The sequence below is a fragment of the Saimiri boliviensis genome, chromosome 10 (genome assembly GCF_048565385.1).
Source record: "Saimiri boliviensis isolate mSaiBol1 chromosome 10, mSaiBol1.pri, whole genome shotgun sequence".
Classification (NCBI taxonomy): Eukaryota; Metazoa; Chordata; class Mammalia; order Primates; family Cebidae; genus Saimiri; species Saimiri boliviensis.
The window spans coordinates 49,130,978-49,156,236 of NC_133458.1; the positions used below are offsets into that span (position 1 = coordinate 49,130,978).

Genomic DNA, 25,259 nt, shown 5'->3' on the forward strand with positions numbered 1-25,259 from the left:
ATATTTTTCCAATTTTATGAAAATTTCCTCATGTTGTAAGCCTAGAGAGTTACAGAATAAGCTGTGGACTATGGTTTTAATATGGGAGTGATGAGGCAAAGAGGGTATCATGGAGGATCACTCATAGTTTTTTGGTAATGTATTAAAATATATAAACATAAAATTTATTGTTTTTTAGCATGTTAAAACATAAAATTCAGTGACATTAAGTACATTTACAATGTTGTACAACCATGCTCAGTATTTAGGTCCAGAACTTTGCCATTACCCCAAATGGAAACCCCATATCCATTAAGCAGTCAGTTCATAACCAGTCATAACCTGTCAGGCTTCTTTTGTGAGGCAAAGATTGGAGCAGGAGACCAGTTACAGGCTTTTACAGCAGTGTGGGTAAAACATATTGGTTGCTTGTATTAGGATAGTGACAGTAAAAGTTAAAATTATTTATGTATATGTTTTCTTTTAATTTAACTTTTTAAAGTTAAATTAAAAGTTGGATGCCTTGTAAATTTGTAAAGCTAATGTAAGCTGTTATGTTTTCCTAGGTGTTCTTCAGATGATGCAGATGAGAATTGGGGCTTTACAGGGAGCTGTTGATAGGTACTGTTCTTAATTGTATAAATAAATGGAATGGGAAGATTTTTATCTGTTGATATTTTGAAAATGATTTTCTTCTCACTCCTTTCTTCCTTTCTTTTAGGATAAAAGCAAAAATTGTTGATCCATACAATAAGATAGTTGCCCGTACTGCACAACTAGCAAGACTACAGGTAGTTTCTTACTTTTATTTCTTTATACTTTATTATTCATTTTGTTTTCATAAGTGGACAAAATTTAAGAGTATGAGTTTTGAAGAAGTATGGGAATGGAAACAGAAGGTAAGAGAAGAGGGGAAAAATACTAAAAAGCCTCAAGATGTCTAGCTCAAAAAATAAAAACCTAAAGTAAATTCTTACCACTGTCATTGCAGTATATAATTGTTTACTAACTTATTTATGTCTTCTTCAATTTCTTTCATCAATGTTTTATAGCTTTCAGTATATAGATGCTTCACCTCCTTGGTTAAATTTATTTCCAACTTTTTTTTTTTTTTGTAGCTATTGTAAATGGGAAATGGTATTGTTTTCCAGATTATTTCTTTGGATAGTTTGTTAGTGTTTAGAAATGCTGCTGATTTTTGTATGTTGATTTTGTGTCCTCTGACTTTATGCATTTATTCTAGCACTCTTGGCGGAGTCTTTAGGGTCCTTTATCTAATTTTCTATATCAAGGATCATGCTGTCTGCAAACAGGGACAATTTTACTTACTTTTAGGTTTGAATGCCTTTTATTTCTCTCTTGCCTAATGGCTCTGGTCAGGACTTCCAGTGCTATGTTGAACAGTGGTGGTGAGAGTGCACATCCTTGTCTTGTTCCTGATATAAGAGGACAAGATTTCAGCTTTTTACTTTTGATTATGATGTTAGTTGTGGGCTCGTCATATATGGCCTTTATTGTGTTGAGATACATTCCTTCTATAGCAGTTTTTTTGAGTTTTTAACATGATATGTTGTTGAATTTTATCAAGTGCTTTTTCTGCATCTATCCAAGTGATCATACGGTTTTTGTCTTTCTTTCTGTTAATGTGGTGTATCATTTATTGATTTGCACATGTTGCACCATCCTTGTTACCACAGATAAATCTCACTTGATCATGGTGAATGATTCTTCTAATGTGGTATTGAATTCGATTGACTAGTATTTTGTTGAGGATTTTGTATCTTTGTTAATCAGGATTATTGACTTGTAATTTTCTTTTCAGTGTCTTTGTCTGGCATTGAAGAAGTGTAATATTGGCCTAATAAAATGAGTTTAGATGTATTTTTCCATCTTTGATTTTTTTAGGGAAGGTTCTAGAAGCATTGGTATTTTCGTTTAAATGTTTGGTAGAATTCAATAGTAAAGCCGTCAAGTTCTGGACTTTCCTTTGTTGGGAGACCTTTTATTACTGATTTAATCTCTGTGCTCATTATTGATCTGTTCAGATTTTGTTTCTTTATGGTTCAATTTGTGTAAGTTGTATATGTCTAGAAATGTTTGTTTCTTCTAAGTTATCTGGTTTGTTGGCATATAATTGTTCATAGTAATTTCTTATAATTCTTTTTTTTTTTTTTTTTTGAGACGGAGTGTCGCTCTTGTTACCCAGGCTGGAGTGCAATGGCACGATCTCGGCTCACCACAACCTCCGCCTCCTGGGTTCAGGCAATTCTCCTGCCTCAGCCTCCTGAATAGCTGGGATTACAGGCACGCGCCACTATGCCCAGCTGATTTTTTTGTATTTTTAGTAGAGACGGGGTTTCACCATGTTGACCAGGATGGTCTCGATCTCTTGACCTAGTGATCCACCCGCCTCGGCCTCCCAAAGTGCTGGGATTACAGGCTTGAGCCACCGCGCCCGGCCCTTATAATTCTTTATATTTTTGTAATACAAGTTAAAATGTTTCCTTTTTCATTTCTGGTTTTATTTGAGACTTTTTCCTTAGTCTCGCTAAAGCTTCATTGATTTTATGTATCTTTTCAAAAAACTAACTCTTATATCTGGGCATGGTGACATGTCTGTAGTCCCAGATACTTGAGAGGCTGAGGCAGAAGAATTGCTTGAGTCTGGGAGACAGAAGTTGTAGTGAGCTGAGATCATGCCACTGAACTCCAGCCTGGGCAACAAAGTGGGAACCTTGTCTCAAATAAAACCAAAAACCAAAAAACAAACCAAAAACACACAACTCTTAGTTTTATTAATGTTTATTGTTTTCCTAGTCTATGTTTAATTTGTTTCTGCCCCGATCTATATTATTTTCTTCCTTCTACTAACTTCAGGCTTTGTTTGTTCTTTTTCTAGTTCTTGAGGTTTAATGTTAGGTTATTTATTTGAAATCTTTTTTGATGTAGACATTTACTGCTGTAAACTTTCTTCTTTGAGCTGCTTTTGCTGCATCCCATAACTTTTGGTATGTTGTATGTCTTTTCATTTGTCTCAAGATATTTTAAAATTTCTCTTCTAATTCCTTTTTTTCCATTGGTTGCTCATGAGCATGGTTTATTTTTTTGAGCATTTTTTGGTGGATTTTTCAAAATCCGTCCTGTTACTGATTTCTAGTTTAATATCATTGTGGTTGGAAAAGATATTTGATATGATCTCAGTCTTCTTAAGTTTATTAAGCCTTATTTTGTGGTCTAACATACGGTCTATCCTGAAAAAAGTTCCATGTGCATTTGAGAAGAATATGTATTCTGCCACGATTGGGTGGAATGTTCTGTATTTCGGTTTATTTGGTCTAGAGTGTAGTTAAAGTCTATTGTTTCAGTATTGATTTGTTTTCTTTCTTTCTTTCTTTTTGAGATGGAATCTCACTCTGTCACCCAGGCTAGATTGCAGTGGCCTGATCTCTTATCACTGCAACCTCCGCCTCCCAGGTTCAGGCTATTCTCCTGCCTCAGCCTCCTGAGTAGCTGGGATTACAGGCACCTGCCACCATGCCTGACTAATTTTTGTTATTTTAGTAGATGACGATTTTTCATGTTGTCCAGGCTGGTCTTGAACTCCTGACCTCAGGTGATCTGCTTGCCTTGGCATCCCCAAGTGCTGGGATTACACGTGTGAGCCACTGTAGCCGGCTGTTTTCTTTCAGCACTTTGAATAGATCATCCCTGTCTCTCCTGGCTTATAAGATTTATACTGGGAAATCTCTTCATAGCCATCTTGGAATTCCTTTTTATGTGATATGCTTTTCTCTTGCTGCTTTCAAGATCCTTTCTGTTTTTGATTTTTAACAATTGGATGTAATATATCTTAGTGTAGTCTTGTTTACCTTGAACCTGATTGGAGATCTTTGAGCTTCCTATACCTGGATATTTTTTATCTTTTCACAGATTTGGGGAGTTTTTGTTACTATTTTTTAAAATAAAGTTTCTTCTCTCTCTGCTCCTTCTGGGATACTCACAACATATGAGTTGGTTTATTTGATGGTAATACGTAATTCTCAAAGGCTTTCTTCACTCTTTTAAATTCTTTTTTCTTTTTGTTCCTCTGACTGGATCATTTCCAGTAACCCCTTTTCAAGCTCAGTGATTCTTTTGTTTGTTGAATCTACTGTTGAAGCTCTCTGGAACTTATTTGGTTCAGTAATTGTGTTCTTTAGCTGTAGAATTTTAGTTTCGTTCCTTCGTTTATGGTTTCTGGTTTTTTTGTTGAACTTCCCATTTTGTTTATTGTTTTCCTGATTTTGTATACTTGTCTAGTTGTATTTCCTTGTAGTTCATGGAGTTTTTTAAAAAATGATTATTTTGAGTTGTCAGGCAACTCATAAACCTCAATTTTTTTTTAATGTTGTTTTTTTTTTTTTATGTTGGTTTTTTAAATGTTGGTTTAATGTGATATGTTTCCCTCATAGTGATTCTTGTTGCCTTGTGTTGGTGCCTGCACATTTGAAGAAGTAGGAACTTACTCCATTCTTTTCAGACTGGCCCTGGCTGGGAAAGTTCTGTACCAGTTAACTTGACCAGAGATTTGGCTAGCTTTATGGTGTGGTCTTTGGGCAGGCTTACTGCTGGTGTCTTCAGGCAGGCTGTTGTACCTAGGTCAGCAGGTGCACAGGTCTTGTGCCTGGGTCCATGAGGTTTGGTCTGCAGACTGTATTTACTGGGGCAAATGTGGGTCATAAGTTGGCTGGACCAGACTTAGATCCAGGGTCCATAGTGCCACCTGGCCCCCTGTGGAGTTAGACCCATTGACTAGTAGGGGCCTAGTCCACAAGAGCTGGTCTGAAGCCTCATTCCACAGGAGTTGACCTGGCACTGGGACTGGCCTTGAACTTGAATTTGCAGCAGTCAGTTGCTGGAATGGGCCTGGCACGTGGGACCATGGGCATGGTCCTGGAGCCTGAGTCCACAATGCCTGGCTTGGCACTGGGGTGGGCCTGAAACCTGTGAGTCAAGCCTGGGTCCTGAGTTTACCAGGGTTAGCCTGGAGTTTGGGTTTGGAAGGGTGGTCCTGGAGCCTTGGTTTACTCAAGTAAGCCTGGACTCTGGGTCCACTGAAGGCTGGGGTCTGTGGGTGCTTGCTTTGTGCCTAGAGCCATGAAGGTCTATATGGAGGCTGGGTGAGTGAATGCTGGCCTGGAGGCTGGGTCTGCAAGGGCTTGCCTGGAGGTTGGACCACTGAGGCAGGTATGAGTCATTTGGCCTTTGGGGCTGGCCTGGTACTAGGTTCTGCTGGGATGAGCCTGGATCTTGGGTTTGCCAGAGGAGGCTGGGTTCAGCTGGAATGTGTCTGAACCCTGGGTCTGCCAGAGGAGCCTGGACTTTATGTCTGCTGGAGTGTGGGGCTGCAGGGGCTAACTTGGAATGTAGACTCCTAGGGCAGGCCTAGATCCTGTGTCTGTGGGTGCTGGTCTGGTGTCTGAGGCCACAGGTGCCAACCTGATGCCGGGTCAGGCCTGGTGTTTGGGGCAATGTGGGCTGGTCTGGAGCATGAGGCTTCGGGGCTGGCCTGGGACTGGAAGTCTGTGTGCTGACTAGGGCTACCCTAAAGTCTGGGGCTAGGTGGGGTTGCTTGGTGCTGAGTTGGACCTAGAGCTGCAGGGGCGAACCTGGATCCTGAGTTGGGATGAGCCTGAAGCTGATGGTTGGTCTGGGGTCTTGGGTCCCTGGGGGCAGCCTGGTAGTGGACTAGGCCAGGAGATGTAGTCTGGAAGTACTGGCCTGAAATTGGGATGGGGCAGCCTGCCCAGCATCATTTTAATGGGGCACACCTGGTGTTGGGGACTGAGGCACTAAGTCCAATGCTCGATTCTTTCTTTTTTCTCTATGCAGTGACTATCTGTCTCCTTGCTAGCTGCCTGGTATTGGGGGACACAGATAATGTGACACTGTCCTTCTGACTCTCTTCAGTGTGTCTCTTTTTTTCTGTGCTATATTCAGGTGCTATAATGTTTCACCTGTTTTCTTTATTTTTTATTTTTTTCATTTCATCTTTTTTTTAATTGCATTTTAGGTTTTGGGGTACATGTGAAGAACATGCAAGATTGTTGCATAGGTACACACATGGCAGTGTGATTTGCTTCCTTCCCTCCCTTCACCTGTATCTGGCATTTCTCCCCATGCTCTCTCTCCCCAGCTCCCCACCGCCCCTCACTGTCCCTCCCCCATTTCCCCCCAACAGACCCCAGTGTGTAGTGCTCCCCTCCTTGTGTCCATGTGTTCTCATTGTTCAACACCCGCCTGTGAGTGAGAACATGCGGTGTTTGATTTTCTGCTCTTGTGTCAGTTTGCTGAGAATGATGGTTTCTAGGTTCATTCATGTCCCTACAAAGGACACAAACACATCGTTTTTGATGGCTGCATAATATTCCATGATGTATATGTGCCACATTTTCCCTGTCGAGTCTATCATCGATGGGCATTTGGGTTGGTTCCAGGTCTTTGCTATTGTAAACAGTGCTGCAATGAACATTCATGTGCATGTGTCCTTATAGTAGAACGATTTATAATCCTTTGGATATATACCCAGTAATGGGATTGCTGGGTCAAATGGAATTTCTATTTCTAGGTCCTTGAGGAATCGCCACACTGTCTTCCACAATGGGTGAACTAATTTACACTCCCACCAACAGTGTGAAAGTATTCCTATTTCTCCACATCCTCTCCAGCGTCTGTTGTCTCTAGATTTTTTAGTGATCGCCATTCTAACTGACATGAGATGGTATCTCAATGTAGTTTTGATTTCATTTCTCTAATGACCAGTGATGATGAGCATTTTTTCATATGTTTGTTGACCTCCTGTATGTCTTCTTTTGTAAAGTGTCTGTTCATATCCTTTGCCCACTTTTGAATGGGCTTTTTTTTTTTTTCTTGTAAATCTGTTTTAGTTCTTTGTAAATTCTGGATGTCAGCCCTTTGTCAGATGAGAAGACTGCAAACATTTTTTCCCATTCTGTTGGTTGCCAATTCACTCTAACGACTGTTTCTTTTGCCATGCAGAAGCTGTGGAGTTTGATTAGGTCCCATTTGTCTATTTTGGCTTTTGTTGCCAATGCTTGTGGTGTTTTGGTCATGAAGTCCTTGCCTACGCCTATGTCCTGAATGGTTTTGCCTAGATTTTCTTCTAGGGTTTTTATGGTGTTAGGTCTAATGTTTAAGTTTTTAATCCATCTGGAGTTAATTTTAGTGTAAGATGTCAGGAAGGAATCCAGTTTCTGCCTTCTGCACATGGCTAGCCAGTTTTCCCAACACCATTTATTAAACAGGGAATCCTTTTCCCATTGCTTGTTTTTTTCAGGTTTGTCAAAGATCGGCTGGTTGCAGATATGTTGTGTTGCCTCCGAGGCCTCTGTTCTGTTCCATTGGTCTGATCCTCTGTTTTGGTACCAGTACCATGCTGTTTTGATTACTGTAGCCTTGTACTACAGTTTGAAGTCAGGTAGTGTGATGCCGGCAGCTTTGTTTTTTTTGCTTAGAATTGACTTGACTATGTGGGCTCTCTTTTGGTTCCCGAAGTTTAAGGTGTTTTTTTCCGGTTCTGTGAAGAAGATCATTGGTAGCTTGATGGGGATAGCATTGAATCTGTAAATTACTTTGGGCAATATTGCCATTTTCACTATATTGATTCTTTCTAACCATGAGCATGGAATGTTTCTCCATCTATTTGTGTCCTCTCTTATTTCATTGAGCAGTGGCTTGTTCTCCTTGAAGAGGTCCTTTACGTTCCTTGTTAGTTTTATTCTTAGGTATTTTATTCTCTTTGTAGCAATTGTGAATGGCAGTTCATTCTTGATTTGGCTGTCTTTGAGTTCTGTTATTGGTGTATAGGAATGCTTGTGATTTTTGCACGTTGATTTTGTATCCTGAGACTTTGCTGAAGTTGCTTATCAGTTTCAGGAGATTTTGGGTTGAGACAATGGGGTCTTCTAGATATACAAGCATGTCATCTGCAAATAGAGACAATTTGACTTGCTCCCTTCCTATTTGAATATCCTTTATTTCTTTTTCTTACCTGACTGCGCTGGCTAGAACTTCCAGTACTGTATTGAATGGGAGTGGTGAGAGAGGGCATCCTTGTCTAGTGCCAGATTTGAAAGGGAATGCTTCCTGTTTTTGCCCTTTCAGTATGATATTGGCTGTTGGTTTGTTGTAAATAGCTTTTATTATTTTGAGATACGTTCCATCAATACCTAGTTTATTGAGGGTTTTTAGCATAAAGGGCTGTTGAATTTTGTCAAAGGCCTTCTCTGCAACAATTGAGATAATCATGTGGTTTTTGTTCTTGGTTCTGTTTATGTGGTGAATTACGTTTATAGACTTGTGTATGTTGAACCAGCCTTGCATCCCTGGGATGAAGCCTACTTGATCATGGTGGATAAGGTTTTTCATGTGCTGTTGCAATTGGCTTGCCAGTATTTTATTGAAGATTTTTGCATCTATGTTCATCATGGATATTGGCCTGAAGTTTTCTTTTCTTGTTGGATCTCTGCCAGGTTTTGGTATCAGGATGATGTTGGTCTTAAAAAATGATTTGGGAAGGATTCCCTCTTTTTGGATTATTTGGAATAGTTTCAGAAGGACTGGTACCAGCTCCTCTTTGTACGTCTGGTAGAATTTGGCTGTGAATTCATCTGGACCTGGGCTTTTTTTTGTTGATAGGCTCTTAATTGCTGCCTCAACTTAAGACCTTGTTATTGGTCTATTCAGGGTTTCAGTTTCTTCCTGGTTTAGGCTTGGGAGGAGGCAAGTGTCCAGTAATTTATCCATTTCTTCCAGGTTTACTAGTTTATGTGCATAGAGTTGTTTGTAATAATGTCTGATGATGGTTTGAATTTCTGTGGAATCTGTGGTGATATCCCCTTTATCGTTTTTTATTGCATCTATTTGGTTATTCTCTCCTTTCTTTTTTATTAATCTGGCTAGTTGTCTGTCTATTTTGTTGATCTTTTCAAAAAAAACAGCTCCTGAATTTATTGATTTTTTTTTTTTTTGAAGCGTTTTTTGTGTCTGTCTTCTTCAGTTCTGCTCTTAGTTATTTCTTATCTTCTGCTAGGTTTTGAGTTTTTTTGTTCTTGCTCCTCTAGCTCTTTCAATTTTGAAGCTAGCATGTCAATTTTAGATCTCTCCTTCCTTCTCATTTGGGCACTTATTGCTATATATTTTCCACTAGAGCAGGTGTCCCCAAACTACGGCCCATGGGCCGCATGCGGCCCCCTGAGGCCATTTATCTGGCCTCCTGCTGCACTTCAGGAAGGGGCACCTCTCTCATTGGTGGTCAGTGAGAGGAGCACAGTATGTGGCGGCCCTCCAATGGTCTGAGGGACAGTAAACTGGCCCCCTGTGTAAAAAGTTTGGGGACGCCTGCTCTAGAGACTGCTTTAAACATGTCCCAGAGATTCTGGTATGTTGTGTCTTCATTCTTGTTGATTTTGAAGAGCATCTTTATTTCTGCCTTCATTTCATTGTTTATCCAGTCAACATTCAAGAGCAAGTTGTTCAGTTTCCATGAAGCTGTGGAGTTTTGAGTTAGTTTCTGTGTTCTGAATTCTAACTCGATTGCACTGTGGTCTGAGAGACTGTTACGATTTCCATTCTTTTACATTTGCTGAGGAGTGATTTGCTTCCAATTATGTGGTCAATTTTAGAGTAGGTGTGATGTGGTGCTGAGAAGAATGTATATTCTGTGGATTTGGGGTGGAGAGTTCTGTAAATGGCTATTAGGTTTGTTTGTTCCAGATCTGAGTTCAAGTCCTGGATATCCTTGTTATTTTTCTGTCTGGTTGATCTGTCTAATATTGACAATGGGGTGTTAAAGTCTCCCACTATTATTGTGTGGGAGTCTAAGTCTCTTTGTAAGTCATTAAGAACTTGCCTTATGTAACTGGGTGCTCCTGTATTGCGTGCATATATATTTAGGATCGTTAGCTCTTCTTGTTGCATCGATCCTTTTACCATTATGTAGTGTCCTTCTTTGTCTCTTTTGATCTTTGTTGCTTTAAAGTCTATTTTATCAGAGATGAGAATTGCAACTCCTGCTTTTTTTTTGCTCTCCATTTGCTTGCTAAATCTACTTCCATCCCTTTATTTTGAGCCTTTGTGTATCCTTGCATGTGAGATGGGTTTCCTGGATACAGCACACTGATGGGTTTTGGCTTTTTATCCAATTTTCTAGTCTGTGTCTTTTGATTGGGGCATTTAGTCCATTTACATTTAGGGTTAATATTGTTACGTGTGAATTTGATACTGCTATTTTGATGCTAGCTGGCTGTTTTGCCCGTTAGTTGATGCAGATTCTTGATTGTGTTGATGCCCTTTACCGTTTGGTATGTTCTTGGAGTGGCTGGTATTGGTTGTTCCTTTCTATGTGTAGAGCCTCTTTCAGGAGCTCTTGTAAAGCAGGCCTGGTGGTGATGAAATCTCTGAGTACTTGCTTGTTAGCAAAGGATTTTTTTTTTTCCTTCACTTATGAAGCTTAGTTTGGCTGGATAGGAGATTCTGGGTTGAAAGTTCTTTTCTTTAAGGATGTTGGATATTGTCCCCCACTCTCTTCTGGCTTTCAGGGTTTCTGCTGAGAGATCTGCTGTGAGTCTGATGGGCTTCCCTTTGTGTGTAACCCAACCTTTCTCTCTGGCTGCCCTTAGCAGCATTTTCTCCTTCATTTCAACCCTGGTGAATCTGATGATTGTGTGCCTTAGGGTTGCTCTTCTTGAGGAATATCTTTATGGTGTTCTCTGTATTTCCTGGACTTGAATATTGGCCTGCCTTGCTAGGTTGGGGAAGTTTTCCTGGGTAATATCCTGAAGAGTATTTTCCAGCTTGGATTCATTCTCTTTGTCACATTCGGGTACACCTATCAAACGTAGATTAGGTCTTTTCACATAGTCCCACGTTTCTTGGAGACTTTGTTCATTCCTTTTTACCCTTTTCTCTATTCTTGCCTTCTCGTTTTATTTCATTGAGTTGGTCTTTGACCTCTGATAGCCTTTCTTCTGCTTGGTCCATTCGGCTGTTGAAACTTGTGCATGCTTCGCGAAGTTCTCGTGTTTTTTAGCTCCATCAATTCACTTATATTCATCTCTTTGTTGTCCATTCTAATTAGCATTTTGTCAAATCTTTTTTTCAAGGTTCTTAGTTTCTCTGCATTGGGTTAGAACATGTTCTTTTAGCTCACAGAAGTTTCTTATTACCCACCTTCTGAAGTCTCATTCTGTCCTTTCATCACACTCATTCTCCATCCAGCGTTGTTCCCTTGCTGGTGAGGAGTTGTGATCCATTGTAGGAGGAGAGTTTTTCTGGTTTCGGGTGTTTTCATCCTTTTTGTGCGGTTTCTTCCCATCTTTGTGGGTTTATCCACCCGTTGTCGTTGTAGTTGCTGACTTTCAGATTGGGTCTCTGAGTGAACTTCCAGTTTGTGGATGATGAAGTTATTTCTGTTTCTTAGTTTTCCTTTTAACAGTCTGGCCCCTCTGCTGTAGGACTACTGAGGTCCTCTCTAGGCCCTGCTTGCCTGGGGATCACCTGCAGCAGCTGCAGAACAGCAAGGGTTGCTACCAGTTTCTTCTTCTGCTATCTTTGTCCCAGAAGGATACCTGCCAAATGTCAGTCTGTTCTCTCCTTTATGAGGTGACTCTTTGGATATATGGGGGTCAGGGAGCTGCTTGAGGAGACAGTGTGTCCTTGATTGGAGTTCAGGTGCTGCGCTTTGAGCTCCATTGTTAATTCAGAGTTGCTGGGCAGGTATGTTTAGGCCTGCTGCAACAGAACTCATGAACTCCCCTTTTTCCCCCCCAGGTGCTCTGTCCCAGGGAGTTAGGGCTTTATTTATGAGTTTCTGTTGTGCTGCTGCATTTTTTTGTTTTTTTTTTTTTTTTTCCGGGCTGCCCTGCCAGCGAGGAGGCAGCCTAGTCACTGTCTGCCTCCAGAGGCTTTGCTGAGCTGCTGTGGGCTCTGCCTAGCTGCTGTTTGATCTTCCCTGCAGTCCTGTTTATATGGGTATAGTTGGAACTGCCTCGGCAATGGTGGCCCGCCTCTGTAATGGTGGACTTTCTCTGTAGTGGCAGGTTGCCTCGGCAATGGCGGGCTGCCTCAGCTATGGCGGACTGCCTCCATAGTGGTGGAGTGTCTCAGTAATGGCGGATGCCCCTGCCCCACAGAGCTGGACTGTCCCTGGTTCAGCTGTGCTTGCTGTGAAACTCTCAACTCAGAGCATTTTCAGTTACTGTTTTTTGTTGTTGTTGTTGTTGCGGGGTGGGACCAGTCGAGCCTGATCACCTGGTTCCCTGACTCAGAGTCTTTTTTTTTTGTTTTGTTTTTTTAGTTGAACAGTCGACTCTCTCCCAGGTGTTCCAGTTACCTGTTGAAAAGACGTTGGGATCTTTGTGGTTTCCCATGCGGCGACTCACTGTGCCGGCTGAAAGAGCGGCGCTGAGATTCCTGGTGGTTTTTTTTGACCAGGAATCTCCTGGCCTGGCTCGCTATTTCAGTCTCCTTTTAAATCAGATGAATGGGCGATCTACCTTCCCACGGCTCCAATTGCCAGCTAAGAGGGCACCCGGACCACTGTATTTTGTACAGAGAACAAAATACGGAGCTCCAGGGCGCTGGCAAAGCAGCCGCATGGGCCAAAGCAGCCGCACGGGCCAAAACAGCCGTGCTGGTGACCCGTGGGGCTCCTCCGTCTGGTAATCTCTTGGTCTGTGGGCAATAAAAATCCGTCTGGAAATGCGGCGTCCACTCACCCTCTGAGCTTTCAGTGGGAGCTGCAATGCTGAGCTGTTCCTAGTCAGCCATCTTCCAAGGATCTCCTCACCTGGTTTCTTTAACTTATGTGAAGATACTTTCATGTATGGATAGTGGTTCATATTAATGTGTCTGCAAGCTGGAGTCCTCGAGAGTCTTCCTCTGCCACCTTACTAATGTCACTCATAAACATATCACATTGATTTTTGTAACTAAACATTGTGCTCTCCTACCCTGTTTTTTTTGAAAGTAGTATCTTTTTCAGATTCATCCATATGCTTGCTTTTTTGTTTCTGTTTTTGTTTTGAGACAGAGTTTTGCTTTGCCACCTAGGTTGGAGTACAGTGGAGCAAATTTGGCTCACTGCAGCCTCCACCTCCCAGGTTCAAGGATTCTACTGCTTTAGCCTCCTGAGTAGCTGGCATTATAGGTTCCCGCCACCACATTTGACTATTTTTTGTCGTCGTTGTGTTTTTAGTAGAAACAGCGTTCACCATGTTGGCCAGGCTGGTCTCGAACTCCTGACCTCAAGTGATCCACCTTCCTCAGCCTCCCAAAGTGCTGGGATTACAAGTGTGAGCCACTGTGCCCATCCTTGCTTGTTGTTTTGCTTAATTTTTATTGCTGTAGAATATGTCATTATATGAATATTCTGCTTAAGAACTTTGGATTGTTTTCAGATTGAGATCATTTTTAATAATACAGCTATGAAAGTTTTTTTATAAATATATGTTTTCTCATGTGAATTACCTTTTCTGTAAGTTATATCCTGGGAATGAGATTTTTGGGCTACAGGGTTTTTGATTTTCAACTTTATTAGGTAATGCCAAAATATTTTACCAAATGGTTATACCACATATGCTGTCATGAGAGTTCCTTTTGGTTTGTGTCCTTGCTAACACTTACTGTTGTCAGACTTGTTAGTTTTTGCTAACATTTTAGATGTGTGGTGGTATCTCATTGTTTTGTTTTTTGAAGGACTAATTACTAAGGAGATTGAACCCCTTTTAAGTCATCTATTATGTGTATTTCAGATATCCCTGTGCCTACCTTTTTTTTTCTTCGTCTCTCTCATGTGTTGTTGGAGAGAAGTTAAATTTATCTAATTTTTCTTTTATGGTTAGTTCTCTTTTATGAAAAATTCTCACAAGAGAACTTTCTCTACCTTGAAGTTATGAAGGTGTTTTATATTGCCTTAAAAACCTGTGTTGTTTTGTCTCATATGTTTAGATAATCTAACTGGAATTGCTTATAAATTTTCTAATCTTTTTTTTCAACTGTCAAATCTATTATTAATCCCATTCTGTGTGTTTTAAAATTTTACATAATGTGATTTTCATCTCTAGTATTTACATTTGTGTCTTTTTATATCTTCTGTTTCTGTTATGACATTTATATTTCAATTTCATTTATATACATACATAAACATACACATGTGTATATATATATATATATTTTTTATAACAGGATCTCACTCTGTCACTCAGGTTGGAGTGCAGTGGTGTGATCTCAGCTAACTGCAATCTCTGCCTCCCAGGCCCAAGCTACCCTCCTACCTCTGCCTCCTGAGTAGCTGAGACTAAAGGCCTGCACCACCACACCCAGCTAAGTTTTGTATTTTTTGTAGAGACTGGGTTTTGTCATGTTGCCCAGGCTGGTCTTGAACTCCTGAGGTGAAGCATTCCACCTGTGTCAGCCTCCCAAAGTGCTGGGATTATAAGCATGGGTCATTGTGTCTGGCCGACATTTATGTTTTCATTTACCTTCTTAAGCATACATTTTTATAATTTTTATTTTTATTTTTTATTTTTGAGATGGAGTCCTGCTCTGTTGCCGAGGCTGGAGTGCAGTGGCACAGTGTCGGCTCACTGCAACGTCTGCCTCCCGGGTTCAGATGATTCTCCTGCTTAAGGCTCCTGAGTAGTTGGGATTACAGGTGTGTGCCACCACACCTAGCTAAAATTTGTATTTTGAGTAGAGATGGGGTTTCACTACTCATGTTGGCCAGGCTAGTCTCCAATTCCTGACCTCAGGTGATTTGCACACCTCAGGCTCCCAAAGTGCTAGGATTACAGGTGTGAGCCATTGTGCCCAGCCTATAAAATATATTTTAACATGTGGTTCTTAATTATTTCTAGGTTTGTTTTTGTTGATTGACTATTCTTGTTATGGGCTTTATGTGTTTTGCCTGTTTACATTCCTGGTAATTTTTTATTGGCTTTTGGAAATGTGTGCTATATGTTTAGGGTTCCTAGACTATTTGAAATTTCATTTAAGTAATGTTTGACTTTTTTCTGGTTCACACTTAAGTTACTTGGAATCAGTTTGATCTTTTGAAAAAATATATAATTGAAAAAAATTTTTTTTTGACATAGGGCCTTACTGTCTGTCCCTTGGGGTGGAGAATAGTGGGGCAATCTTGGCTCACCATAACCTCCAACTGCTGGGCTCAAGCAATCCTCCTGTCCCAGCCTCCCAAGTAGCTGGGTCTACAGGTGCACACTACCATGCCTAGTTGTTTATTTTTATTTTTATTTTTTGTAGGGATGGGAGTCTCACCATGTTGTCTAGGCTGGTCTCAAACTCTTGGCCTCAAGTGATACTTCTACTCTGGCCTCCCAAAATGCAGGGATTACAGCGTGAGCCACCATTGATCTTTTTGAGATTGAGTTTTAGTACAGGTCCAAAACAGCCTTTAGCCTGGGGCTAGTTTAGCCTTGTTTACTATTAGGTCTTTCTACTGTGGTTGGTGGGAACATGTGTGAACTCTGTGAGTTGTTATCAGTGTTTCTTTTCCTGTGCTTCCTCTCACACATGCACAGATTGGTACTCTGAAGACTTGAAGCTATTTTTCTGCTTATTTCCACAACTTCTTTTTTTGCAGCTTCTTTTTCTCCAATTCTCCGCCCACAAACACTAGCTTTTTTGGCTTTCTTGAAGTGTAATCTCTGCTTCCCAACTTCAGAGAGACTGTCATGCTCTGTTTCCCTTTCTTTCCCTTCCCTTTGCTGTGGCCTGAAAATTGTCTCCCAGTGGTAATCTGAGCCAATTGTTAAGCTCATTTTCTTGTTTCTCTCAAAGATCACAGTTCTGTGTTTTCTGTTATCCAACTATTGCCCAATCGTTCATTCCCATTGTCCTAAAATTATTTTGTGTATTTTGTTCAATTTTCTAGTTGTTTGAAATGGAAAGGTTTAACCCTATTCCATCATTGTTAGAAGTCACACTCATTATTAAAAATTGAGTTATAAGTTATGTACCATAAAATAATCACTTTAACATGTACAGTTCAGGGGTTTTTAGTATATTCTCAAGATTGTGTCTTGTGAATATATTCTATCTAATTATACTATAATATCATCTAATGCCAGAATATTTTCATTACCCAAAAAAGAAACTCTGTGCCCATTAGCCAATGCTCCCTATATCTATGTCTGTACTCGAAGCTCTCCACCACTGATCTGCAGTCTTTGTTTCTGGATTTCCCTATTCAGGACATTACATATAATGGATCATTTATTATGTGGCATTTGGCTTCTTAATGTAATGTTTTCAAGGTTCATCCATATTGTAGCATATGTCAGTACAGTAAGTTCTTACTTAATGTCACTGATAGGTTCTTGTAAACTACAATTTTAAGTAGAAGAACATACAGCAGGTCCTTGAATGACATGTCATTTCGTTGTAACACTGAGGAGGAAAAAAACAGGTGTTATTGTGTGTTGCTTTGTTGTTGTTTTTTGAGACAGGGTCTGCTCTGTTATCTAGGCTGGAGTGCAGCCTCTTGAGTAGCTGGGACTACAGGCATGCACCACCATGGCCAGCTTTTTTTTTTTTTTTTTTTTTTTTTTTTTTTTTTTTAGACAGGGTCTCACTATGTTGCCCAGACTGGTTTCAGACTTCTGAACTCAAGTAATCCTTCTGCCTCAGACTCCTAAAGTGCTGAGATTATAGGTGTGAGCCACCTGGTCCATTGTTTTCACTTAAAAGTCAGAAGAACCAGTTGATGATGTTTAATGAGGACTTAGGTACTTCATTCCTTTTTATGGTCAAATAATACATCATTATATAAATATATCACATTTTTTTTTTATCCATTCAGTTTGTTTATCCTTTCATCAGTTGATGGATATTTAGGTGGTTTCTGCTTTTTAACTGTTTCAGATGTACTGCTGTGAACAAACGTTGCATAAATAATATTTATGTGGACTTTTTTTTTTTTTTCAATTCTCTTGGGTATATACCTGATAGCATATTGTGCTAGGTCATATGCTAATTTAACATTTTGAGGAATGCCAAACTATTTCCAAGGCAGCTGAACTGTTTTCCATTGTTACCAACAATGTATGAAGATTCCAATTTCTCTCTTTTTTTTTTAATGTTGCCATCTTATTGAAGGGGCATCATTGTCTTGGTTACATACCTGAGATTGATTATCTCACAGCTATGGAAAACTAAGACACAGATGCACAAATAGGTTCAGAGTGGAAGTTTAATAGGCAAAAGAAAGAGAAGAGCTCTCTCTGTTGCAGAGAGAGGGATCCTGGAGAAACAGATTGCTGCTTCTGTGATGAAATGCAGTGGGTTTTATAGACAAGCTTGAGGAGGCGGTGTCTAACTTACATAGCACATGAAAGATTGGTGGGACCAGGTTTGCTGTTTGCATAGCATATGAAAAAGCTGGCCGCCCCTTTCTAATCTTTTATTATGAAGATTCTCTACCTGGCTGGTGCCGTGTTGTCTCCCTCTTTACTGTACACGTGGTGACAAAAGAGAATATGGAGCCTCCATGTTGAACATACTGGCTTCCGGGTAGCCGTTTTTTGTCGGCACAGCTGCTGGCATTCACCTGTGCAATTTCCAGCTTGCTTATCTATGTCTGCAGCTTGAGTTTTCAGGCTGCTCTCTGTTAGAAAAGAAATGATTTTGGGGCTGCTTTTTGTTAAAAGGGAAATTCTGCCAAGGAATCTGTTGTCCTTACTATGTTCCTAAATAATTTCTATCTCCTGTATCATCATTGGGTATAGAGTAGTATCTGATTGTCATTTTGATTTGCATTTTCCTAATGACTAATGATATTAAGCATCTTCTATGGTGACTTTTGGCCATTTATATATCTTCTTTGGAGAAATGTCTATTCACGTAATCCTTTGCTCTGTTTTTTTCTTTCTTTTTTATTATACTTTAGGTTCTGGGATACATGGGCAGAACTTGCAGGTTTGTTACATAGGTATACATGTGCCGTGGTGGTTTGCTGCACTCACCAATCTGTCATCTACCTTAGGTATTTCTCCTGATGTTATCCCTCCTCTTGCTTCCCACCCACCAACAGGCCCCGGTGTGTGATGTTCCCCTTCCTGTGCCCATATGTTCTCATTGGTCAGCTCCCTCTATGAATGAGAACATGTAGTGTTTGGTTTTCTGTTCCTATGTTAGTTTGCTGAGAATGATGGTATCCAGCTTCATCCATGTCCCTGCAAAGGATATGAACTCAAATTTACAGCTGCATAGTATTTCATGGTGTATATGTGACACATTTTCTTTATCCAAATGGGTGTTTGAATTGGTTTGAAGTCTTTGCTATTGTGAATAGTGCTGCAATAAACATATGTGTGCATGTGTCTTTATAGTAGAATGATTTATAATCCTTTGGGTATATACCTAGTAATGGGATTGCTGGGTCAAATGGTATTTCTTGTTCTAGATTTTTGAGGAATTACCACACTGTCTACCACAATGGTTGAACTAATTTATATTCCCACCAACAGTGTAAAAGCGTTCCTGTTTCTCCACATCTTCTCCAGTATCTGTTGTCGCCTGACTTTTTAATGATCGCCATTCTAACTGGCATGAGATGGTATCTCATTGTGGTTTTGATTTGCATTTCTCTAATGATCAGGGATGATGAGCTTTTTTTCATGTTTTTGGCCAAATAAACGTCTTCTTTTGAAAAGTGTCCGTTCCTATCCTTTGCCCACTTTTTGATGGGGTTTTTCTTTCTTTTAAATTTAAGTTCCTTGTAGATTCTGGGATTAGCCCTTTGTCAGATGGGTAGATTGCAAAAAATTTTTTCTCTTTCTGTAGGTTGCCTGTTCACTCTGATTATAGTTTCTTTTGGGGTACAGAGGCTGTTTAGTTTAATTAGATCCCATTTTCAGTTTTGGCTTCTGTTGCCATTGCTTTTGGTGTTTCAGTCATGAAGTGTTTACCCATGCCTATGTCCTAAATGTATAGCCTGGGTTTTCTTCCAGGGTTTTTATGGTTTTGGGTCTTATATTTAAATCTTTAATCCATCTGGAGTTAATTTTAGTGTAAAGTATAAGGAAGGGGTTCAGTTTCAGTTTTCTGCCTTTGGTTAGACGGTTTTCCCAGCAGCATTTATTAAATAGGGAATCCTTTCTCCATTGTTTTTGTTAGGTTTGTCAAAGATCTGATGGTTGTAGATGTGTGGTGGTATTTCTAAGGCCTTTTTTCTATTTCATTGATCTATATCTCTGTTTTGGTACCAGTACCATGCTGTTTTTGTATCAGTACCATACTGTTTTGGTTACTGTAGTGTTGTAGTATACTTTGATGTAACATAGCATGATGCTTCCAGCTTTGTTCATTTTGCTTAGAATTGTCTTGGCTATATGGGCTGTTTTTTGGTTTATATGAAATTTGAAGTAGTTTTTTTTTCTAATTCTTTGAAGAAAGTCAATGGTAGCTTGATTGGAATAGCATTAAATCTGTAAATTACTTTGGGCAGTATGGCCATTTTCATGACATTGATTCATCCTACCTATGAGCATGGAATGTTTTTTCTTTGTTTGTGTCCTCTCTTATTTCCTTGAGCAGTGAGTTTGTAGTTGTCCTTGAAGAGGTCCTTCACATCTCTTGTAAGTGGTATTCCTAGGTATTTTATTCTCCTTGTAGCAATTGTGAATAGGAGTTTGCTCATGATTTGGCTCTCTGTTTGTCTGTTATTGGTATATAGGAATGCTTGTGATTTTTGCACATTGATTTGTATCTTGCAACTTTGCTGAAGTTCCTTATCAGCTTAAGGAGTTTTTGAGCTGAGACATGGGGTTTTCTAAATATACAATCATGTCATCTGCACACAGAGACAACTTGACTTGCCCTCTTCCTATCTGAATATCCTTTATTTCTTTCTCTTCCCTGATTGCCCTGGCCAGAACTTGAAATACTATGTTGAATAGGAGTGATGAGAGAGGGCATCTTTGTCTTGTACTGGTTTTCAGAGGGAATGTTTCCAGCTTTTGCCCATTCAGTATGATATTTTGGCTGGGGGTTTATCATAAATAGCTCTTATTATTTTGAGATATGTTCCATCAGTACCTAGTTTGTTGAGTGTTTTTAGCATGAAGGGATGTTGAATTTTATGGAAGGCTGTTTATGTATCTATTGAGAGAATCATGTGGTTTTTGTCATTGGTTCTGTTTATGTGTTGGATTATATTTATTGATATGTGTATATTGAACCAACATTGCATTGCAGGGATGATGCTGACTTGATCGTATCAGATAAGCTTTTCAATGTGCTGCTGGATACTGTTTGCCAGTAATTGAGGATTTTTGTGTTGATGTTAATCAGGGATATTGGTCTGAAATTTTCTTTTTCTCTTGTGTCTCTGTTAGGTTTTGGTATCAGATTACCTCATAAAATGAATTGGGGAGGAGTCCTTCAGAAGGAATGGTACCAGCTCCTCTTTGTACCTTTGGTAGAATTTGGCTGCGAATCTGTCTGATCCTGGGGTTTTTTGGTTGGTAGGCTATTAATTACTGACTTAACTTCAGCTCTTGTTATTGGTCTATTCAGGGATTCGACTTCTTTCTGGTTTAGTCTTGGGAGGGTGTATGTGTCCAGGAATTTATCCATATCTTTTAGATTTTCTATTTATTTGCATATAGGTGTTTATAGTATTCTCTGATGGTTGTTTGTATTCTTGTGGGATTGGTGGTGATCTGCCCTTTATCATTTTTTATTGTGTCTATTTGATTCTTCTCTCTTTTCTTCTTTATTTGTCTGGCTAGCACTCTGTTTCGTTAATCATTTCAAAAAACCAGCTCCTGAATTCATTGGGGTTTTTTTTTTTTTTTGAAGTTTTTTTAATGTCTCTATCTCCTTCAGTTTTGCTCTGATCTTAGTTGTTTGTTGCCTTCTGCTTGCTTTAGAATTTGTTTGCTCTTGCTTCTCTAGTTCTTTTAATTGTGATGTTAGGTTGTCAATTTTAGATTTTTCCTGATTTCTCCTCTGGGCATTTAGTGCTATAAGTTTCCCTCTAAATACAGCTTTAGTAGTGTCCCAGAGAGTCTGGTACATTGTGTCTTTGTTCTCATTGGTTTCAAAGAACTTACTTATTTCTGCCTTAATTTTGTTATTTACCCAGTAGTCATTCAGCAGCAGGTTGTTCCGTTTCCATGTAGTTATGTGGTTTTGAGTGAGTTTTTTAATCCTGAGTTTTAGTTTGATTGCACTGTGGTCTGAGAGACTGTTTGTTATGATTTCCATTCTTTTGCATTTGCTGAGGAGTGTTTTACTTCCAATTACGTAGTTGATTTTAGAATAAGTGCTGTGTGGTGCTGAGAAGAAAGTATATTCTGTGGATTTGTGTTGGAGAGTTCTGTAAATGTCTATTAAGTCTGCTTGGTCCAGACCTGAGTTCAAGTCCTGAATATCCTTGTTAATTTTCTGTGTTGTTGATCTGTGTAATATTGACAGAGGGGTTTTAAAGTCTTGTGCTATTGTCTGGGAGTCTTTCTGTAGGTCTCTAAGAACTTACTTTATGAAGCTGAGCGGTCCTGTATTAGGTACATATATATTTAGGGTAGTTAGCTCTTCTTGTTGCATGGATCCCTTTACCATTATGTAATACCCTCTTTTGTCTTTTTTGATCTTTGTTGGTTTAAAATCTGTTTTATCAGAAACTAGGATTGCAACCCCTGCTTTTTTTTTTTTTTTTTTTTTTCCTGGGTTGGTAAATCTTCCATTCCTTTATTTTGAGCCTACGTGTGTCTTTGCACATGAGATGGGTCTCCTGAATGGGTCTTGACTTTTTATCCAATTTGTCACTCTTTGCCTTTTAACTGGGGAATTTAGCCCATTTACATTTGACATTAATATTGTATGTGAATTTGATCCTATCATTATGATGCTAGCTATTTTGCCCATTAGTTGATGCAGATTCTTCATAGTGTTGATGGTCTTTACAATTTGATACGTTTTTGCAGTGGCTGGTACTGGTTTATTCTTTTCGTATTGAGTGCTTCCTTCAGGAGCTCTCAAAAGGCAGTCCTGGTGGTGACAAAATCCCTTAGCATTTGCTTGTCAGTAAGGGATTTTATTTCTCCTTCACTTATGAAGCTTCGTTTGGCTGGATATGAAATTCTGGGCTGAAAATTCTTTAAGAATGTTGAATTTTGGCCCCCATTCCCTTCTGGCTTGTAGGGTTTCTGTCAAGAAATGTGCTGTGAGTCTGATGGGCTTCTGTTTGTGAGTAACCCAACCTTTCTCTCTGGCTGCCCTTAACAACATTTTTTCTTCCATTTCAGTCTTGGTGAATCTGATGATTATATGTCTTGGAGTTGCTATTCTTGAGGGATATCTTTGTGGTGGTCTCTGTGTTTCCTGAATTTGAGTGTTGACCTGTCTTGCTAGCTTAGGGAAGTTCTGGATAATATTCTGAAGTGTGTTTTCCTACTTGGTTCCGTTCTCCCCATCACTTTCAGGTACACCAAAGACAGGTTTGGTTTTTCCAGAAAGTCCAGTATTTCTGGGAGGCTTTGTCTGTTCCTTTTCATTCTTTTTTCTCTAGTCTTGTTTTCATGTTTTATTTCATTAGGTTGATCTTTATTCTCTGATATCCTTTCTTCCACTTGACCAATTTAGCTATTGATACTTGTATATGCTTCATGACATTCTTGTGCTGTGTTTTTCACCTCCATAAGGTCATTTATGTTCTCTAAACTGGTTATTCTAGTTAGTAATTCATCTAATCTCTTTTTCAAGGTTCTTCTTTGCATTAGGTTAGAACTTGCTCTTTTAGCTCAGAGGAGTTTGTTATTACCCACCTTCTGAATCCTGCTTCTGTCAATTCGTTAAACTCATTTTTCATCCAGTGTTGTTCCTTTGCTCATGAGGAGTTATGATCCTTTGGAGGAGAAGAGACATTCTGGTTTTTGGAATTTCAGCCTTTTTGTGCTGGTTGTTCCTCAGTTTTTGGATTTATGTACCTTTGGTCTTTGCTGTTGGTGACGTTTGGATGGAGTTTTTGTGTGGTCATCTTCTTTGTTGATGTTGAGGCTATTGCTTTCTGTTTGTTAGTTTTCCTTCTAACAGTCAGGCCCCCCTTCTGCAGGTCTGCCAGAGTTTGCTGGGGGTCCACTCCAGACCTTGTTTGCCAAGGTATCACCAGCAGAGGCTGCAGAACAGCGAATTTTGCTGCCTGATTTTTTCTCTGGAAGGTTTGTCCCAGAGGGACACCCGCCTGATTCCAGCTGGAGCTCTCCTCTGTGATGTGTCTGTCGACCCCTGCTGGGAGGTGTTTTCTCATCAGGAGGCATGGGGTTCAGGGAGCCACTTGAGGAGGCAGTCTGTGCCTTAGAGCTCAAGTGCTATGCTGGGAGATTGCCTTCAGAGCCAGCAGGCAGGAACATTTAGGTCTGGTGTAGTTGCGCCTACAGCTCCGGCTTCCCCCAGGTGCTGTGTCTCAGGGAGATGGGAGTTTTATCTATAAGCCCCAATTGGGGCTGCTGTCTTTCTTTCAGAGATGTCCTGCCGAGAGAGGAGGAATCTAGAAAGTCTGGCTACAGAGGCTTTTTGGTACTGTGGTGGGCTCTGCCCAGTCTGAACTTCTTGGAGGTTTTCTTTACACTGTGAGGGGAAAACCACCTACTCAAGCCACAGTAATGGTGGACGCCTCTCCCCCCATCAAGCTTGAGTGTCCCAGGTGGACTTGAGAGTGCTGTGCTGGCAGCGAGAATTTCACGTCAGTGAATCTTAGCTTGCTGGGCTCCTTGGGAGTGGGTTCCGCTGAGCAAGACCGCTTGGCTCCCTGGTTTCAGCCCCCTTTCAAGGGCAGTGAACGGTTCTGACCCACTGCGTTCCAGGCACCACTGAGATATGAAAACAAAAAACTGCAGCTAGCTCGGTGTCAGCCCATATGGCCGTCCACCTTTGTGCTTGAAATTCAGGGTATAGGCACCTGAGGGAATCTCCTGGTTTGGGGGTTGCAAAGACCCTGGGAAAAGCATAGTATTTGGGCCAGAGTGCACCATCCGTCAAGGCATGGTCCATCATGACTTCCCTTGGCTAGGGGAGGGAGTTCCTGACCCCTTGCACTTCACGGGTGAGGCAACGTCACACCCTCCTGCTCGCCCTCCGTGGGCTGCACCCACTGTCTAACTAGTTCCAATGAGATCAACTGGGAACCTCAGTTGGAAATGCAGAAATCACCCCCTTCTGTGTTGGTCTCTCTGGGGTCTGCAGACAGGAGGTGTTCCTATTTGGCCATGTTGCCCCAATCATCCTGCTCTTTTTTTTTTTTTTTTTTTTTTTTTTTTTTTTTTTTAAAGGTGGAATCTCCCTATGTTGCCCAGGCTGGTCTTGAACTCTGAGCTCAGGTAATCTTCCTACCTCAGCCTCCTGTGTAGCTGGGACTACAGGCATGTCCCACTGTTCCCGGTTTTTGCCTATTTTTCAACTGGGTTATTTTTGTCTCTCTTCTTCCCTTCATTTCTTTCTTGTAGAATTCTTAGTTACTTTCTGCATTTAGAAGATTCTGTTGTGCTTGGGCTTCTAGATTCATTGTTAAGAAGCTGCCATTTTCACCATGATTTTTTGAAGGTTATCTGTTTTCATCCGAGCTTTTTAAAATTCCCTTCAGTTTCAGAATGTGGTTACTTTTTATTCATCTCACTTGCAATTCATTTTTCTTCTTAATTGTGCGAATTGGTCTTTTTCATCATTTCTAAACTGTGGTTTCCTTAAATATGTAGTCTGAAAAAATCATTAAATTGAGTCAACTTGAACTCCTCCTCCTCTTTGCCTCAGAGGCTATCGAGATGTAGGTTCTAGTCCTCTAGGATTAGCAAGTGCTTTCAGATTACAAGTGGATTTGCTTGTTTTCTTTTTGGGTTCTCCTTTTTTTGGTTCACTTTTGACCTGATATAGATGTCTTTACATTTTATACGACAATTTTAGGTATTTTCAGTGGGAAGTTAATAACCTAATCTGCCATTACTGAAAATAGAAACTTGTATGTCTCAACTTCTTTATAAAACCAACACGATACGATTTTATTCTCCTGATAATATGAGAAATACACCATGTAAGAACAGTTGGGATGTCTTAGTTTTTTTTCAAATGGTGGAGAGAGAGACATTCAGGTTATTTTAGGGATAACCAATTAAGAGTACATGGGGCAATGAGGATGCACAGAAGTGTCTTAACAGCTAAACAGATTTTATGGAACACTGGAACATTGTTCAGCCTACAATAGCAAC

The 25,259-nt window shown here is 40.1% G+C and overlaps 1 protein-coding gene across 3 annotated transcripts in view; it reads left to right on the forward strand.

Moving 5' to 3' along the window:
- Positions 1–25,259, forward strand: part of COG5 (component of oligomeric golgi complex 5) — a 386,409-nt gene that overhangs the window by 15,295 nt on the left and 345,855 nt on the right. For all 3 annotated transcript variants that reach the window (XM_039472963.2, XM_039472962.2, XM_074379246.1), the window contains 2 exons: positions 546–600; positions 701–770. In XM_039472963.2, the coding sequence (XP_039328897.1) occupies positions 546–600; positions 701–770 (125 nt within the window). The remainder of the gene's footprint in view (positions 1–545; positions 601–700; positions 771–25,259) is intronic.